General features: G+C 39.9%; 1 protein-coding gene across 3 annotated transcripts in view; it reads left to right on the top strand.

Annotated features, from left to right (window-relative positions):
• ITPR2 (inositol 1,4,5-trisphosphate receptor type 2) overlaps window positions 1-20,129 on the top strand; it is a 263,348-nt gene that overhangs the window by 65,386 nt on the left and 177,833 nt on the right. For 2 of the 3 annotated variants that reach the window (XM_075727982.1, XM_075727980.1), the window contains exons 10-16: window positions 2,552-2,596; window positions 11,416-11,567; window positions 12,953-13,052; window positions 13,201-13,361; window positions 15,572-15,713; window positions 16,489-16,647; window positions 17,616-17,788. In XM_075727982.1, coding sequence (XP_075584097.1) covers window positions 2,552-2,596; window positions 11,416-11,567; window positions 12,953-13,052; window positions 13,201-13,361; window positions 15,572-15,713; window positions 16,489-16,647; window positions 17,616-17,788 — 932 coding nt within the window. Of the gene's footprint in view, window positions 1-2,551; window positions 2,597-11,412; window positions 11,568-12,952; window positions 13,053-13,200; window positions 13,362-15,571; window positions 15,714-16,488; window positions 16,648-17,615; window positions 17,789-20,129 lie in introns of all 3 variants that reach the window. The other variant, XM_075727981.1, reaches the window with a different exon arrangement.

Raw genomic sequence — 20,129 nt, 5'->3', positions numbered from 1 at the left:
GGTGATCTTAAATCAGAAAAAGCAATAGATTTTGGAGTCTTAAGACTGTCACTGTGTCCTTAGCTCGTCCTGCTGCACTTGGATATTGAAAAGGACTCAGAACAGGTGTAATATGACATACAATGCTACATGATTTATGCCCCTCTACCTGGAGAATATAGTATGCGATAATAGCTAATAGTCTGATTTTCAGAGATGCTCAGCACCAACCACCTCAGCTGAAATGAAAATGAAAGTGGCAGCTGCTCAGCACAGCTAAAAATGGGGCCATGAACATCAGCCCTAAAACTGCATTCCATCATGTTTACTGTTTAGTGTCAGCATCTCAAAACTTTCTGTAAACAACATCTTTTTAGTTTTATTATTTCTGTTATGGTGGGGCAAGAAAACCCATCATTAAGGATGCACTTTATTTTTCATTTGAGCCTTTTGTTTCCCTCGGTGTCTGTCCATAAGTGAACTATTTTGGAAATTTGAGGGCAATCTGTTTAGTCATTTTTGAAGTAGGCAAGAAGTGGCGTGGGAGAGAGGTTTTCCTAGTTTCTCCTGTTGTTGCTATATTTTTTTTTTTTAAAGCATCATTATATTGAAAACAAACAGCTGAAGAATAGCAGAATTCAAGGCCCAGTTCATACTGGGTAGACACCTGTATTCGCTCGGACCTTTCAGTGAAACATCATAGATTTATTCCATTTGAAGATTAGTCCTCAGTGCACGGTTCTTTGTGCTGAGTCTGGTGACAAACCTGAGATGACCCAGACTTTTTCTCCCTTACTTACAACCAGCAGAATCTGAAGGTAGGATTGAATTTGGCCTTTCTTACCTTCTCTGCACTTGTGCTGAAAGGCCACTGTGTGTGGCTGTGACTAAGGAGCACTGCCTGATAATTTTCTCTGTTCTTGATGGAGGACCAAAGGTAGAGAGCTGAGCTTGGCTGTTAGAATGGGCAACTAGAATTATTCTAAGGTTATCAGGTGAACAAAAGTAATGCTGAAAGAAGCGTGAGAACTTATAAAGAAACCAAAACTATATGAAAACACTTACATATAGGTGTATACATACATGTACGTATATACGTGTATCTTTTAGTTGTGTGTTGTTCAGTGTTCATCTCCCATTCCTGTTGCTGTATAACAGAAGTAGGTGGGAGTTGGAGCTAGGAGACTGTGTGAGAATGTTATGGAGGAGCGAAATGCAAGATTTGGGATAGGTGTCAATGCAGGGAGGAAAGCAGGCTCTCTAAATTAAATTTGTGAGGGTAACACAGCAGCTAATGCAAATACTGAAAAACCTTTGGTCATTTCTGTGTTAGCACATCAAGTCATGACGCAGAGGGGAAGGTATTTTCAGCAATTCTAGGAATATCTAAAAGTTTTCCACCTTTCTTCAGGCTCATCATGTGGAGAGGAGCTGACTTTTGGGGGTAAAGGGATACGAATGATACAGTATTAATAAAAACCTTATAAACTTAATAAAAACTCTTCACAGTAGTTGTCTGTATAATGTTAGATGTATCATGGCGTGATATTGAGAAGTTTTACTGGGATTTGTTCCGCTTTCCCTGTGCAATTCACTTCTGGCCCTTCCACACTGGTAATGCCAAATTCAAGCCAAGAAAATGACTGTACTCATCTGTAAGACGTATACAAGCTGTCGTTGCTTCAAAACTAGATTACCTTATATAACTGATAATTTCACTTCAGCATTTTCAATGCTTTGAAGGCATATCCTGTGTTAGGGAATATGGTAAATATTGAGGCAAAATTGTTTCATTATGTAAGTCAAATCTGGAAAGGTTTCATGTGCAGCCAGTGTGTAGGTGTATGTGTGTTTGTTAATTTGAGTATATAGCTGCCTACATAATCCCTCATCTTCTAGTCTACATATTTCCCTTGTCAAAAGTAAAATTATATTAAACACTGTTAAATAGTAATACTTTACACTTATTATTATATAGTGTCTTTCATCCAAGCTTCTCATACTACTTTAATTAATGCTTGATAATCTTGGTATGATGGAAAAAATATTATCCCCATTAATAATGGTTAAACAGAATCACAGGGTAAATAAACACTTGTCTGTAGTGGCATTGCTGTTCCTGTTTCAAAGATGTGTTTATTCTGAGTTCATTGTCTTCCTGTAAAATCTCAGTAGACATGAAGCACGTTAGTTTTTATCTCAATATATCTGCTCAAGGTCAATCCTGGAAGTGGTTGCATGTGTATGTGTGTGGGTGACTGTTACTTGCTGTGTTTAGATTAGTAACTATCTGTGCTTTCCCCATCATTCTTTTTGGTTTTGGTTATTTGAGATTCCTCTCTTGAGTTAACAAGCTTGATTGCAAGATGCACTTTTTTGAAGTGAGGACATAGCCAGTTAAGTCAGAAATTGAATCAGTAATTCTTATACTCTTGTCCTCATACTGCTTCTGAATACTCCACTGCCCTTTGCAGGGTGGATACATAGTAGAGAACTGAACCAACCCCTCTCCCCCAAGTTCTGAAATGTCTAAAAGCTATCAAGATAGTATTTGACTTCTTTTCTTTTCCAGCTTAACCCACACTATCCAGAAGGTAGTAATGAAGGAAAAGCTTTGGTAAGTGGAATTTATACATTGCATATAATCTGGGAAATACTGTATCCTTAACCCAATGCAGTCCAACATACGAAAGTCCTTCATAGCTTTCCTTTTACTCATATGTCACAGCTGCTGGGATTGTTTTCCATATCCTGTGTAAGCTAAGGTACAACTTAGAGCTGGCAATACAGAAAGTTTTCCCTCACATAAGGCAAACGATAGGAAACGTACTCAAATTTTGCATCAAATTGGCATTAGTTGGAAGCTGTTCTGCTTGGTGACTGCAGTATGAAATGTATTAATTCTTCTCAAATCAGATGTATTCATGGCAGAATCCATCAGGGTTTAGCAAGAAAACCAAGGACAAGCAAGTCTGGTTACTTACGTGTCAGTACCAATTCAGAGGCTCTGCTAGTGGACAAAAGCTCCCTTGGGGCATGTTTGTCAGTCAAGTGTGGCTCTAAATCTAAGAACATGCTGAGACTCTTTTTATTGCCTGTATTGAATACATGCAAGCAGATATTAAGGCACAGGCTTGGTCTGAGCCCTGCCACGTGTCAGGCAACTCTAGCATGACATCTTCGCAAGGTTCCAAGTTGTCCTTGCTACAGTGTGGATGGGTTGGACGAAGGCCTTATGCCCTTTGCCTAGGAAGTAACAGCCTTTGCCTTGTACAATGTCAAGAGCATGCTAGCTAATTCCAACTAACGAGGCAAGGCCAGACATGTTGTAGTTTATAACGTGTGAAGGAAGTGGAGTTAAAACCTTGGGGGAATCTTATTGTTATTGAGCCAACAAATAGTCCAAAAAAGAATCATTCTTCCCTCAAATTCGTGAGATTGCCTTGAAAACACTGAGATCTTCTTCAAAAAAAATTCAGTTTAATTTCTTTCTGTTTGCCTTCTGGCTTTTGTTCTTCTAGAGGACACGTTTTCAAGTTTTTCTCTGCATGGGGAAAATTTTTTTATTTTTCATTAAATGAAACCCAAGATTCTTACATAATCACATGCCTTCAGGACTGCAATTTTAATAAAAATGGGGACTTTTGTGGGAGTTGGCAACATCAGTTTTACATCTTTCCTGGTATTTTGTATTAATGGTAATATAGTGATAACAGCTAAGCTGTCCAGAGAAATGAGAATTCTTTCTCATGAAAATATGGAAGTTCCATCGGTTGTTTCTCTTTTGTATTGGAGTGACACTTGAAGCCCTTGGAGCTTTTGAATGGAAATTGAGATAAGTTCTAGAATACTCCAGTGAGTAGGGTGCTTGCTTGGAAATGCTTGGGTTCATTCTCTTGCTCTGTGAACAGTAGAGCTCATCTCATAGATATGCGTCTGCATTAACATTGTAGTTCACATCGTGACAGCACTTCTGAATCAAATCTCCAGTTTATTCCTGATTTAAGACGCTCCAATTCACTTTGCAGAGCAATCTCAGAGCATGTAAACTTGGATTCTCTTGGATGAAAGTAAAAAGATGCACACACCTCTGGAATGTATCTACTGTGCTCCAACATTTTGTGGGTGCCCAGCCCAGAAAACCAGACTACAGCTAGTCTGAAGTAAGACCTCTGAAAATCTGTATAGGGTAGATTTTAGGTCCTTGTCACCAAGGATCCAATCCTATTTTATCACACTATACTAATTTAGATATAGTATAGGTTTTCCAGTTGTAGCAATTCCAGTTCATCTAAATAGTTAAGTATTCCCTGGACTAGGTAATGAAGAAGGCACAAGAGTAATCTGAACGTGAATGTTAAAGGTGACTTCTCCAACGGTTTGGCTTAATCCTTCTGGGTATTGGTTTCAACCAAAAATCCAGATCAGATAAATCAGCTTAGACAAATACTTCTAATGAGAATTTAATCAAAACTGATTGATGATCAAAACTGATGTCTCTGTGGAAGTTTTAGTTTATGCAGTCAGCACTTCCTTGTGAAAAACGTTTTGTGAAAGAACTCCTTACAACATTTGGTAACACCTCTATGTAAATCCAAGCCTACAGGCACTTTTACGTGGTAGAAATCCATTCGGATCCTTCACTCCTTTATAGTCTTGTTGGAGATAGGATGAGTCAGCAATGGCATTTTAAGCTTTCATTCTGGCCTTGAGCAACTGAGTAGAAAAGCTTCACATCCCTGTGCAGGAATTTCTTTTATGTTACAGTGATGCAGTGTTTTGGATTATCCCTCGGAAGTACATGAATCTTCTGATATTTGGAGTTCTTTTAAGGGCCAGCTATGTCAGTCTTGTGTCTAATATGCATGTAACCTAGAGCACACATGCATTCTTTGCTCTGTGTTTTTCATCTAGTGTTTCTTCTGCTAGGTGACTGCCTAACTGATTCATCTTTTGAAGCAATTAATTTTGAAAATTAATTTTGAAATACTGCCCGTGAAGTAAATCTGCTCTAGAGGGGGAGGTGGAAGTGGACCTACCCCAGCAAAATTTGAAGTCTGAGTAGCAGCGAAATGGGAGATGCATACTTGAATCCTTTCAACTGGAGGACGAAACTGAGCCTGCAGCCTGTGTTTTTCTTTTCTCTGCTAGTCTGTTGGATAAAAGGGTACCAGCTCCTTCTCTGTCATCTGGGTTTTAAAGGCAGCACAGCCATCTGTGCATTTCATGCCAACCCTTAACTCCTAAATGTGCGATAAGGCTCCTTGTGCATGTTCACTGCCTGGTTTACAAGTCCTGATCACAGTTGCTTAGGCAACTGAATTTTAGGAAGCAGCAATGGAGAAGGATTTTCTGTGGTGCAGTAGTGGACATAGACACCTAGGTTCTGCCTGAGTGCATCTTTTTTGCCTTGCCTTAAATGACTTAAAAGTCTGAAACGGTTTTGGCTCTGGAGAGCATAAATATTACTGGAAGTCACTAGGACTTTTCTTCCCAAGCATTAAAGCTATGTTTGGCGTGCGGTTCATTGCTCATTTATGGGCTGCTTCTTGAGAATCCAGCCAAATTGTCTTGTGAAACACTGCTTTTATTTCTGGTAAAATTTGGCCTTACAATGAGTTGTTTAATATTCTTTATACATATTTTTCTCACCTCTAAACTCCAGAAGATTTTTTTTTTTTTTTAAATGGGAAGACCTTTCTGTGATTTAAAGGCCTTACCAAAAAAATGCTTCTTCATCTCTTGAAGTCTGGGAGATTGTAGTGTATTGTGCAACAAAACACAGTGCTCTGTGTTACAGCTCCCATTAAAGCCAAAATTGGTGTTATTTTATGCTGCAAAGTAGTCTATTATTTCTAATCACAGAAATGTACAGCATCCAGAAGAACACTATAAACATTGGGGAAATGTCAAGAACAGCTGGGAACCTGGCATTTGTTAGCGCCTTTGTATTAAAGGCTGCCTTTGGATAGGTACCTTAACTCCATTTGTCTGCATTTTCATGAGAGAGTGCTAATCCTAACCAGTTCAAAACTGGCTTTTATTGTTGAGATTTTTCTTAGGATTGAAATTGGTATGCATTTGCTTTTCCTGTAAAGAAGTTGGACAGTTCTACCATGGGCTTCTAGGTGCAATTTGACATACCTCCTTTGACTTCTGTTTATCTATATTTATGAATTCCAAACAACTCTGCAATTCAATGTTGCTTTCTTGCTTCCAACTCAGGTGATTTTTTTTTTTTTTCTGATAAACACTGTAAATTATTATTTTTTTATGTTACCTTCCAACAACTAAGTTTGTTTAATTAAAATTTTATAATGTGGGACACAGGTGATGCAGTTTAAACAAGTACAATGGGCTTGGGGTATTTATTGTTTGTTTGTTTGTTTTTTAAGGCTTGGTTAGGAATTAACCTGGCAATAAACAATCTGAAAAACATTTAAAAAAAAAAATCATCAGCTTTAAAATAACGGTGTCTCTGCTTATATAAAGCCAGCAGTCAGACCGCTTGATAGGCCGGGGGGAGAAGGGGAGACATGGATGCTGGCACATTATTATTATTCTGCTGCTGCACACAGGTCTGAATCAGCTCTGAAAGTGCATACATTGTTTCTTACAGAATGTCTCTGGCTCCTAACAACAGAATTGCAACGTGATGTCTCTGCTAAAAATGCGATGACTCACAAATGAGTCAACAGTGAAGGTGTTACAGGAGGCTAACTGCTGTGCTGTCTGCCAGGGCTTCATAACATGCAGGAGCAAGGCTGGCCATTAATTTACTCGACTTTCTTTTCATATAGAATTTTTAAAATCATCTAACCTATGGAGTTCTGCTCACATTACCGCTCTCTGAAAACGCTCGTTTTGTAAAAGCTTCTTAAACTGGGTTAACGTATTGAGATACCACATTGTACTGGATTTAACAGGCATTTTCAGAACTCTGGCTGCTATTAAATTTAATTTCTGCTGAAATCTGTAGTGCAGCTTAATGTATTCATTCCGGAGCAGGGTATTATCCTTGTCTGTCTCTGTGCCACAAGAGGTGTCTTTACCAATTGGAATTGTAGATTGGGTTTCTAAAAGAAAAGGTATTTCAGGTCTGTTGTGTTTTTGAATTGCTTTTTGCAGTTGAAAGGAACGCCCCTCCATAAGCAAAACTCCAAAATTCTCCCGAATTTTAGGTATGATACCCAGTTGAGGTGAATAATGGGGATTTGGGTTAGGTCACAATTACTAGCAGATTATATTAAGAGCTGTGAAGAAGGGTTGTCTGCTGGGCTACAAGTCTCAAGAAAGACAAATCTGATTGTACTTGATTATTTTGTCTCTGATTACAATTGGGATCTGTCTCCAGTTACATTAAATTTGCCCCTCAAATTGCAAACACCATATTATGTCTGGTGGTTTTTTTTTTTTTTTTTTTTTTTTTTTTTGTTAAGCTTCTTTTTAAATTGGTGTGATGCACTGCAAATCAGTGGTGGTAGCTCAGGAGTTACGGACTTTGCTGTGAGCCCGGATGAGCATTTCCGCTCCTCACCAAAATGGCTGTTTGTTTTCACTAGCTAGGACACCTTTTTTTGAACTCTCAGCCTTCGCTTTCCTAGACGAGTCCCTCCTGGAAGAGTGCCGGGGCTGCTGGCTGTGCGGTAGGAGTATTTTCGGTTCCCCTTCCTGGCAAAGTCCCGTTGCGCATGTGAGCGGTGTGCTTTGCTTTACTGCTGCGGAGTGAGGCTGGCGACGGGCGGGCTAACAGCCCTCTAGTCGGGTGGACCCTTAGGTTTTGCTAGGCAGAGCGGGCTGACTCTGCTCTTCGTACCACCAGGTATTTGGACTGGGTCATTCTTTTGGAAAGTGTAGGTCCAACTCCTGCCAGGCAGAAGAGGAGCTGAATGTGTGCTTCCTTCATCCTTGTGAGAGATTTAACCAATGCACAGCACAGTGAGGTGATTCCACCTTCTTCCCCTTGGATTATGTATCTGATTTGACTTGTGACAGCCTATCGCTAGTTTGACACAATCAAAACTAATGTTTTTTCCTCAGTGAATTTACTATTTGCTAATATTGTTTTAGCCACGTTTCTTGCACTTCTCTATACTCCTAACATGTAATTCACCTGCTTTTTTTTTTTTTTTTTTTTAAAAAGAAGTCTTGGGAGTGCTTTCCTTGGCTGTCACTGAGCACATCACCAACATCTCTGAAACTGTTCATTGGCTTCCTCTTCATACTCCTTTAAGTTCAATTTTCTTCTGTCTGCATTTGAGACCTTTTACCGTTCTTCTCCTCCCTTCTCTTCATTGAATCCCGTTTTGCTGGCTGCATCTGCTCGTATGCCAGTTTCTTACCTGAGCAAATGTCATCTTGTTTTCATCTGCTTAGGAATGCAGTGCTTCTCCTGAGCTGATCATATTGTCTGATTAATTTGAAATAGTCTAATATTTCCACTTCTTTCCATGTCCTCTTATAGACTCATCTGCTGATTCAATAATGGCTAGGTTAGGTGCAGATTCTGATGACTGCTTACTAAATTTAATTAATCATAAGAAACTTTCTGTATGCAAGTGTGTGCGCATTCTCTCTCTCACACAGAGGAAGGTGCACATGCACTCAGACATAAATTCAGACGTAAATCCATGTATGCTCATATGTGATGACAATTGCTTTGTCTCTCGTACTCCTTATATGCAAGTTGTTTTCAGAGCTGTCAAGTTCAGGGTCACTTCTTGTTACAAGTCTTTTTTCATTGACTAATGCTTAACACCCATAATCCAGGTTGGGTTGTGAGGTGTGTCTGAGATCCTAAACTAACATTATAAGGAGAGTTCTGAGGTTTGTGCTGGAGTCCAGTCTGAAACCGCTGTACAGCTGTTGTGTAGGTCTGATTTTGCTCGGCTAAGCTTTGCATTGCAGTTAGCAGTGTTACAGACACTGTCTTGCCCTCCATTGAAGTGGACTTTCTTTTTGGAAAACCATCTCTTGCTCATATGCCAGGTCTGATTTGACAGGTGCCAAGCTTGGTTGGTGGGATTTAGGCCTGATGCACCAACTCTGTTGCTCGGTAGCATCTATACAATTGTTAAGGAGGCTAGTGAGTAAGTGGAGTCAGCCCCAAACCGCAGGATGAACTTCTCCACAGAGCTAATGGTTAGCATGAACTACTTAAGCACAGGAGACCTGCCTTTGACTTTGCCTCCTGTCATAAAAACCTGCACATGTGCATACATACTCATGCTGAATGACCTACTGGAGATGATCAGACATTATGTCATGAGCGAGTGAAAAAAACCCTTCATAACACAGAGTAGAATATATGGTTTCATATTTTGGTCTGTGTTTTTCCCAGAGCCCCAGGGAAGAAAATGCATAAAATTATGAAGTGTCCTGTCTTTTTGTATACCGGCCTTTTCAGTTTGGACGTTATAGTAGAGTGGGTAGTTTCTGGGAAACCCTACCTAGATTTGAATGTAATTTATGGGAAATATCAAAAAGCCTAGGTGCTGTTCTAAACTATCCTGTGCCATTCACCCCTTTACAGACCTCCTGAATTTTAAACTGGTTTTCCAGTTTTCCATCTTTGTTTGGAAATTTAGGAAGTAGATTTTCATTTGATGTTAGACTCTGACAAACACCTCTTAAGCGGGTTCTTTTATAGTTTGCCTGCCTTTCCAGTTTGGGTCTCATCCTGAGTTTGTAAAACAAAATGTGTATGGAAATCACAAAAATTTTGGCTGTTTTCTCAGTCTTTACAGGTTAAGTTTTTATGTGCAATTTTGTTTATTATTTTTGGGCATAGAGTATGGAAGGATGTGGGGACTGCCAGATAAGAGTTTGTTCTTGCGCAAGATGCAGGAGAGGGTTCCTTTTTGTCTCAGCAAGCCTTCCTCTCAAAAACTAGTGACAATACTCTAATCACTAGATGAACCTAAGAAAAATTTCTGAGAGGATTTCTTCCTGTATTTTTCCTACTCTCTATCTTTCATAGAAGTAATGGGATGGAAAGCTGGCCTTTTTTAGGCTTGATAATGAAAAAATGGATGTTTTGGAAGGATTCAAAAAGTTCCTTGAAATGAGATTATAACTAGCTATTTCTTACATATTTTCACTCATCCTTGATTTTGTTGCTTAATCAATTGGCAATATGAATAATCAGAGCTTTGCCCTTGATTATTCCTAACAGTTTGGCTTTAGTCAAGGTACTAATGCAAACCAAGTACAGTCTAGCCTCTTTACATTGCTTTGTACATCTCTTCCCTAGTGGTGCACTATAAATCATTATAATAGTATTTCAGGTTTCCAGCATTTGATTTTTCTCTTTTGGCTTGCTTCATTCCTTTTTTCCTTTTCCCTCCATGATATATTTTGTGTACGTGAAGGGCCCTGGGCTGCCAGTCTCTTAATTGGTTATTAGTCTTTTGTAATATGTGTAGCTCAACACCCCAGAGGAGCAGCTTTTACTTATGTCAGTAATTCTGTTGGTTGCTGCGTGTTTACAGGCACAGACTCCGAATTACTCCTTCAAGCAAAGATATGTGCTTAGGGAAAGTAGGATTTGGCACCTGTGAAGACAAAGGTGTGTAGGTAGCTAAAGATGAAGATGGCTGCTTAGTGGCGCTGGGTCACAAAATTCCCCTGGACCTTCAGTGGATGGTGGGAGGAAGATGGCCACCTTAGATTTGCACGCCTTTTTTGAGGCACAAACACAACGTAAATATGTCACTTGAAAGCTAGGCTTCTTGAAGGGAGTGAACTTACCCAGTTTCAGTGGGCACGCTCAGACCTATGTTGGATCCAGCCTTCAATGCATTGTCAGCCTGTGCTAAGATTTCTAATACAACCTAGCTGGTGCTTTGTGAGTCCATCCGTGTGTCTTCCCCCCCCACCCCCCCGCAGTGGCAAGTTGATCTTAGTGGAGCAGATATTCTGGCTCTTGCTGTTTGGAAAGTGTGCTACTGTGATTCTGGCCATATGAGAGGAAAAAAATGAGCAAACTTAAATAAAACAACAGTGGAATCAGGCAAATTGCTTACTCTTTTTATCCCTTCCCCCCTTTAAAAAAATCCAGTTTTCATTAGTTCTCTTTCTTTTAACCCTGTCCCTTTCCAAACCAGCACTGTGTAGTTACATCTGTTGGGAGTGAAGGGTCTGCAACTACCACAGGTTTTTTGAAGTTGTAGGTGTCAAGTAATAATGTATACAGTACTGCAGCCTCTCTGTAGCTTGTGACCTGCTGTTGTTATAATGACTGTCTGAGACCCCATGTACCTGGGGCAAAGTGCATCCTTTGTGTTACACACTCCAAAGCCAGTCATGGTACATTCTTACTAGAATGTTAAAAAACCAGAAAAGTTACAATTCAGATGTCTGTCTTGTCCGCAAGGTAATTGGAGAATTTATAATGGGTCCTGATGCAAGCAAATAACCCTTGTGCCTAATCAGCAGAGAGACGGCGACCTTCCTGCTTCAAAGAAGAAACGCCAAGCAGGGGAGAAGATTATGTATACTTTGGTCTCTGTGCCACATGGAAATGACATCGCATCTCTCTTTGAACTGGATGCCACCACTCTTCAGAGAGCTGATTGCCTGGTTCCAAGGTAAAAAAAAAAAAGGGGGGGCGGGGGGGGGGGGGGAAGAAAAAAGTAGTGCTGCATTGACAGGGTTTCTTCCTAGCATTATGCTGGTGAGTAAAGCAGAAAAAATCAAACACGAGCAAGTATTATCCTTCAGTTAAAATTTGAGGAGTGTTCATGGATAAACAAGGGATGTATAAAACATGATACTGCTGCTGTGACTGGGTAAAATAATTATAAGGATGAAACAAGTGACACTTAAAGAAAGCCTGTGAAAAGAAAAATAATGGGCTAAATATTGCACAGATATATATGAGGACAGAATTGAGCCCTGCACACTGTTTGAAAGAACTGTACTGCTAATAGATCTAACTGAGTTGTTCCCAACAAAATAATGTGTATGGTGAACTGGGCTTCCGTTTCCCTGACAGATCACGATGCCACTGAACACATTTGTTATTCAAATGAATTCAGCAAGTGGCTTCTGGGTTTTAATTGTGAATATGTGAAATTTCAACTGTGTTGCTTAGCTGAGATTGGCTAGATAAGTCACACGGTGTTGGTGGTGACTGAATGGGCATGCAGACACTTGGGGCTAGTTGTTATGAGGGTGGATTTTAAAGCTGGGTACCCGCAAATACTGATGTGTTCAGCTTTGAAGTGTATTTGCTATGCTAAGTTTTGCCAGATAATTTGCTTACTTGAATACTCAAAGCCCATCGGCATGAAAGGGAGAGCGTGAATGAAGACCACAGTGAATATATTTAAAAAGTGGAATTCAGAGTAAAAATTGTAATTGATTTCTCAGCTCTGCTTTTTGATAATACCACAGATTATCATATGGAAAGAATTTAGAAGAATCTCATGTCTGCTCTTTGTTCACTTGATTTTCAGTTGAGAACTGGTACTGTTAATGCTTGCTCCCTGGAACAAGGGTTTGCAGATCATAATGGTGAAGCTGTGAAACCATGGTCAGTTTTACTTTCTGGCTTTTGTGCTGTGACAGATTGAAAGGGTTCGTTACTTTGCAGAAAAAAATAAGAAAAGAATTGGTTTTATTCATGAAATGTATTTCTATTCAGCTGGGATTTTATAACACCTTCCTTTTTAATTTTTTTCTTTGAGGAATACTTTACTTCTAGGCTTATATAAATACTTAAAACCAGCATTCTGCATAATCCCAAGATGTTGTTCTTGTTGCAGCTCTGTTATGGGTGAGAAAGGAGGAGACAAGGGAAAAGGGTACTGCAGTATCTTTTAGGTCTCTCTCACCCTTTTATGACGAGTGGCTGGTGTGACTCACGCCCTCTGGTCTCATGTCATGGCCACGTACTGCATTGCATCCCACCTTGCCCATTTCAGCTCAGGACTGATCCATCTAACCTGTTGTTTGTTTTGCTCTCATTTAGGAATTCGTATGTCCGACTGAGGCATTTATGCACTAACACTTGGGTCACTAGTACCAGCATTCCAATAGACACTGATGAAGAGAGGCCTGTGATGTTAAAGGTAAACACGTATGTCTTGGGATTGAAATCACAAACTCATTCCTGAAGTTCTCTACTGGTGATCTCACTTCTAAAATACAAAATATGCATAATAATTAGGATAAAGGTAAGAGGCTTGCTTACCTATATTAAACCAAAAATTATTGCAGATTGGGACGTGCCAAACAAAAGAGGACAAAGAAGCTTTTGCCATTGTATCGGTTCCTCTGTCTGAGGTCAGAGACTTGGACTTTGCCAATGATGCAAACAAGGTTCTAGCATCAACTGTTAAAAAGCTGGAGAATGGAACAATAACCCAGAATGAAAGGAGGTTAGTGATTTTTATTTTTTTTCCTGCCTTAATTGGTGTTTGGTTACTCATAACATCATGGCATCACAGTAAGTTAGTAACATCCATGTGGACAGAGAGGCAATTGGGAGAGGACACTTCAGTGCTGAAAGTGCTAGCCTGGGATTAGATTCCATCTCTGTCAGAATGTCCTTACTGCACCTCAGGCTGGTCTGTGTATCTCATTTCTAAAATGGGAGTAAACAGCTCTTCCCCAGCTCACTGGCCACATAAATAAATGGGTAGCTCCCTCAGCAAATGCAAACTGTTTGGCTGAATTTCCTTTGATAAACCACTTCTGTGCTGTAATGTGGGGGTCTCTTGCATTTGATTCTCATGTACAAGAAAGCCACCTATACAGTGGGCAGCATGGCAGGACTCTTGATTCGTGTGGAGTTCACTGTACCACACATTTATGCTGTGAAAGCGGTGGAAGGAAGTTTCAGAGTGACCGAGAAGCTGCCCTAATAGTTCCTTTCTTATTTCTACTTTTTCCCTGTTCTCTTTTCCTATTTTACATAATTTTGGTGTTTATCCTTCGCATTCATCCATGTTTCAGCTGTAGCGCTATTAGGATGTCTGTTCTTCACACCCGCCCCTGAATTAAGGGGTTTTGTTGTACGTTGTAGCCAAATATATCCCACTGCCAGTGATGTAGTTCGCTATTTGTTTTCAGCTGTCTGTGGTTGAACTGAATATTAGACAGCGTCTCTGGCAGTGTTAATTTGTAACTTCTATTCCACCGTGCATCATATACAGCTTTTTGCCGAAAATGTTAATTTTTGGTGATAAAACTGAATTTTTGCTGTCGGTTGTCAGTAGCAATTAGACCAGATGGTTTAATATCAGGTGGAGGATTTATCGTAACAGGCAGATCTGTAATGGCCTGAGTGTTGGTACTCAGCCTTGAAAAGCTGATGGGCAATTTCATGATTGAGTTGAACCAGAGAGGAATACAACATAAGCAAGGTGTGACATCCCTGTATTAACCTTGCACTGCTGTGTCACTGCAACCCAGTATTGTCAAGTCTTGATGTTGACAGATTAGTACAATACACATAAGACATTTCAGAGTGGTTTCAGAATAGTGCCGTTATTTGTTTGTTCCTGTGATTTCCTCTGTAAAAAAACCCCCTCTGTTCCCTGTCTTATCACCTTCTTGCTTAGGTAAGTAGCGTCCCCGATAATTTCTTCCTGGTTGCTCCATCCTACATCTGCCTTTTCTAGTTTCTCTGTTGGGGGGGACCTTGCTGTTCTCCACCAGTGGGCTGAGACTTTTAGAACTAAAGCTCACTCAGAGGGTTTAACTGAACAGCCCAGCCCTCTTGTGGGTAGTGGAAGCTTTGTGTCTGGCTCCCAGAGGTGACTTTGAAAGTCTACTGGGCATCTTCCTGCCACTTTCTTAGCATGCCTATAGGTTTAGTAATTATAGGCTAGATGTTGTCCAAATTCAGATGAAGCGAGAAGCATCCAGGGTAGGAGATGTGCTGGGAATTGTTTGTAAAAGATTGCAAGTTCTTTTAAGGGAGGTGCATTGAAATCTGTGGGCATCCAGACTTGTCTCTGTGCATGCCTGGCGAGGTATGTTAGTAACAAGGAAGCAATGACCACTTTCTTTTTGCATTTTCTGAAGGTAGGAGAGAAGGAATTACTACTGCCTGTGTCCTTTTTAGCACTGGCTTCTGCCAAATCTTCTTTTGTGTAGCAAAGAGTGAAATAAATATCGTCATTTTTCAATAGTTTCTTGGGTCAGTAGGGAACTAGTCTAGTGACAGAATGTTTTTATTCCTCTAGTGAGTCCATCATCTTGTTTCACAGACCCATGTCCATGATAAAGTATAAAAATCCTTGCTAGGCTGCATAAGAGCGTGTCTCTAGTGTTCCTGGCCCTTAAGGCCAGGTGGTACAGATTTTGGATTTCTGAATACTCTGCATCAATCCAGCATCCTGTATTTTTCTCCCTTTTCCCCTCTGGTTGTTGTTTAATGCCTTGGTAAACATCCCTGTGATGGATTTAAGCCTCTGCTGAACCAAGGTCTGGAATCCTTAAGTACATGTCAAACTTAACTTTGCAGTGATTGAAGTTCCATTGTGCTAGATAAAGCTTGTTCTAAAAGGTGATTTTCTTTCTTAATGAATCCTAGCAAGTGTTGAATGATTGTGTATAATAATGATTTGTCTATTCATTCTAGGTTTGTAACCAAGTTACTGGAAGATCTCATTTTCTTTGTTGCTGATGTGCCTAATAACGGGCAGGAAGTTTTGGATGTGGTCATTACCAAGCCAAACCGTGAACGACAAAAATTAATGAGGGAACAAAATATATTGGCTCAGGTATGTCCTACAGTATTAACGACTGGCTTGTATTTACAAACAGATTGTAGGAGAGAGTGATTTGAGAAAATGTTATTTTTAGGTAACTTGGCTTATGCCATGTTGGGTTTGTGTCTGGTTGGATTGGATAGATACGACACTACTTAGTCAAGGCTCACCTCTTGGTCTGTGAATCAGATAGAAGCATGAGGGGCCATGTCTTATGGCTCTTAGTTTCATGTGATTCCAATGACTTTTAAGACTACATTTGATAGCAAATTGTTGATGGAATTTGAAACAAGCTTGCAACATGGTCCCAATCCTGCAAGTGTTCCCCATATAGGAAGAATTCGTATGGATCCCTGACTTTGTATGAGGGCCAACTTGCATGTAAATCAAAATTAATATTCTCTTTAAGTAGCCTACTGAAATTAGAAGAAAAAAAGGGAAAAGGATGAAACTGGACAGCAGCCAGGATTGTCCTCCTTTTCATCCTTAATTTATCCAAAGTTAATGCACTTAACTAACAATGTTTAAAATTGGGGATAGCAGTGAAGAGAAAGCAATGTCAATCAAGTTGGTGGGAAATGTAAAGCTAAACGTGTAAAGCTGTAATGTCTGAGATCGTGCCCCCACTTGTATTTAGTCATATGTAGATAAGTACAGTGATTCACCTCAGACTTTGGTCAATAAGGCCCTTCTGCTGATCCTGTCAGAGGACATTTCCATTGACTGCTATAAGTTAAACAAAAATCTGGGTTTGATTTTCATTCTCAGTGATTTTGATTTTGAACAGATATTTGGCATCCTCAAAGCTCCTTTTAAGGACAAAGGTGAAGGATCGATGCTGAGACTTGAAGACCTAGGTGACCAGAGATACGCTCCTTACAAATACATGTTAAGGTTATGTTACAGAGTTCTCAGACATTCCCAACAGGACTACAGGAAGAACCAGGTCAGTGGTGTTCAAGAGAATTTTCCTCCTGATTTCTGCAATAATATATCCTGGGTTTGACATTGTTCTCTGCACTTACAAGTGGGATTCTGTGGTAATGGTGAAAGGACTGGGTTTTGTGTAGGTTAGTAATAAGAAGTCACTGTCATATACTGCCTCATGCTGAGGAACAGTGTTTTTGTTTTGTAGGCATTTGAATATGAATTGGGTGATCAGCAATGAATATCATATGTTCACCTTATACTTTCACAGGCTCAGACTGAGACTGGGGTCCACTGCTTCATTCATGAGCTTTCTGTTATTAAAATTATGCTTTTGGACTCTGGATTATAGAGTGGGAAGTCTGCAAAACTGTCTTTCTGTTGCTTAAGTATTTGTAGAGGGATGGCGGTGAATCAGACCAGAGGTTATTCTATCAGGTAGCCTGATTTCCCACTGCTGAAGACTCCCCATGAGCAAGAAGTATTTCAGAACATGGTCTGGAGTGCTTTGCGTATTGCAGTGGGGAAAAACTGCACTAGCTTCGTTAGGACTAAAGGGACTAGAGATAAAAAATTGAACTGCTATGTGTGGCTTCTTTGATTTCATTCAAATGCTTTACAGAAATATTTCTGTCTTGGAGGGAGAGAAAGGGAGGAGGGAAGACTCAGGAAAGAAAACTTCTTAAACGTTAAAAAAACCTTTTGATTTTTCCTTAAAAAATTGGTTGCCATTTCTGGAATTCTGTATGTATTTTCATGGATTAATTCCTTTGTTTTATGAAAGAATAAGAAGAGTTAGTCACCCTGAATATTGAATCTATTTCTTGGGGTACATATATTAGGTGTTCAGATGTTCTTTTGTTCAGGCCAGTTCAGAGAGGAAAGTTTTGAGGGTTATTTTGATTGCTAATTGAGCTGGATGCTTCTGGTTCTAAAAGAAAAACATTACTGCTTAACAGGTCATCATGGGAATTTTCATTTTTTCAGGAATATATTGCTAAGAACTTCTGTGTCATGCAGTCCCAGATTGGTTATGATATCCTGGCAGAAGACACCATCACAGCTTTGTTGCACAACAACAGAAAACTGCTAGAGAAACACATCACGGCTAAAGAAATAGAGACATTTGTTAATTTACTCAGGAGAAATCGAGAGCCAAGGTTTGAAGTGGTCCACGTAACATTCTTCTTCTGTATTGACAGGCTTTTACATTTGCAGTAGCTGTGAATCTGCTTGCTATTCATTGTTTTGTTGTTTCTTTCTCCCAGCTTAATTTTTTTTTGACCTGGCAGACAAAAAAGCACATGTAGTGTCATGCTAGAAAATATCAGAAATACCTGTAATTCTTGGGATTTGACCATATCTGCTTTTCAGAACCAGAACTTACTGAAAAGAAAGGTTTATATGTTACAGGACACTTTTGAAAATTTGGTTTTAGTTCAGATTGGGACAGAGACAGGCAAACAGAAATTTTCATTTCTCACAACTCTGCAGCTCCTCTATGAAACTGCCACTTGTGTTGGTTCCCCTGCTAATAATCTTGGTGCAAATTACATAGATGTTGATTTTTCTAAACTTACTACCAATTTTCCTGCAGGTCCTGATTCCAGGTCAGACCTGAAAGGGGCTTAGGACAGTGAAGATCTGAGCTAACATGTGTTTTAGACCAGATTTTGTTCCAAATGAAAAATTCTGGCCTTGAACTTCACTCAGTTGGAAATTTTTTTGATTAACTTTAGGTCAGAATATAAAGGAAATAGATTTTTTTTTAATGGAAAATCTATCTATTTTTTTCATTGGATTTTCAGTTGTAAGATTACCGAAGTAATACAAATATAGGAAATTAATGTACTGAAGGCCAAATAATGTCCTCTGTAATTGTGAATACCATTTTTCTGTTAGCGATTAAGGATATTCCTCAAGGCCCTGGTGCTTCACTGCTTCAGTTATTCTCTATATGTCTGCCGCCGTTTTGCCTCACTCTGTAATCTCATTGCCTCTCCCATGCTAAAATGTATTGGGTTTGGTCAGTACTAAGAGGAAACCACATGACACCAGCTCCTTCTCAGTGCTGAAGGGTCCTAGTGTTTATTGACAATCTCACGTCACTTTATGGTGGAGAGTGTCGTACTGTTGTTGCATAAGTAAAAAAATTGCGCGATTGCTGTGCATTAAAATATACCTTCACTTCTTTAAGGCTGATGTCCAAGAGCAATAAATGTTTGAAAAATATACCTTGCCAAGATGGTGCAATCTGAACAGTAAAGGCACTTATTTTCATGAAGAGTCTTGTAGACTTTTGCAGCACTGCTTGTGTGAGTAAGAACGGTGGTAGTATGCTCTAAAACACGAGAGCTACAAAATTTCCCATGTTTTAGCTCCAACAGGGTAACTCCCCCAGAATGCTGTGTAATTATGTGCTGTTTACTTAATGTTATCTTTGTGATGTGATATTGCTGTGCGCTGTTAATTACCTGTTGCCACAAAGCTTCATTTCAGCGATGGGTAAAATTGTTCCTAAGTGTACCCTAAAAATGCTTTCTGTACTCATCCCTGGCAGTTCCCAGACTTCTGTGGGGAGTGTGGTCTGTGCTAATGCAGAAATGATTTTCTGATTCCCTCTGGTAGAATGATCACCTGTAGCAGTTCAAACTATTGGATCCTTGAGTGGCTGATAGTACATGGTCAAATTTTTTACCTGGATTTCTAGGGAAGTGGAGTATATGATCTGTCTGTGTGTGCCTGCTCATATCTGCTCCCCCACCAGCTCCTGAGCCTCTTGCCCAGTTTTAGCTACATTTGCTAGAGGAATGGTGGGCTTAGGGATGCTCAGTTCCTACGAAGCAGCTATGTAGAGGGAAGAGGCACGTTTTATATTCCAGTGAGGCAAAGGCTGCAATATGGACTGCTGTTAATACACACAGAGGAATCCATGAAAGAGGGACAAGAAGCAGACACCTAATGAATGTCCCAGCTGTGAGGAAAGCCTCAGCCTGAACCTTGTTAAACATCAGAAGATCTAAATTTGAGAGACAAATTCATAGGAAACTGATTTCCATGCACAGCTTTGTTATTTCTGCTTTACATGGAACTCTTTGAATACAGAGGTCCTGTCTTCAGGTTCTGCCAGAGCTTCTCTCTTTGCTAATTGTTGGCTGTATCACTTCAGAGATTTTAAAAGGTGGAGGTGTGGACTCCTCTATTGCAATGGAGTTCCTCAGAGGGCACATGGCTATCTCCAGCACAAGTAACATCTCCTTGCTACTTGGGTTAGGGAGATGCATGTTTACCTGATGGAGAACATGGGTGAAAATGTGTACTCTTGTTTTTGGTTCCTGACAAGGACGAGGGCCTTCAGTGGAGCTCCCCTGCCAGTCAAGCTTAAGACAGCCTCAGGCTGCTCTTAAGTTCTGGCACAACTCTTTGGCCTTTCATTTGCTGAGAAATATCACGCTTGGGATATTTTTCTTCTCTCTTCCTGACTGATTGTTCAGCACCACT

The sequence above is a fragment of the Pelecanus crispus genome, chromosome 1 (assembly GCF_030463565.1).
Source record: "Pelecanus crispus isolate bPelCri1 chromosome 1, bPelCri1.pri, whole genome shotgun sequence".
Lineage (NCBI taxonomy): Eukaryota > Metazoa > Chordata > Aves > Pelecaniformes > Pelecanidae > Pelecanus > Pelecanus crispus.
This window is presented reverse-complemented; position numbering and strand designations above follow the sequence as displayed.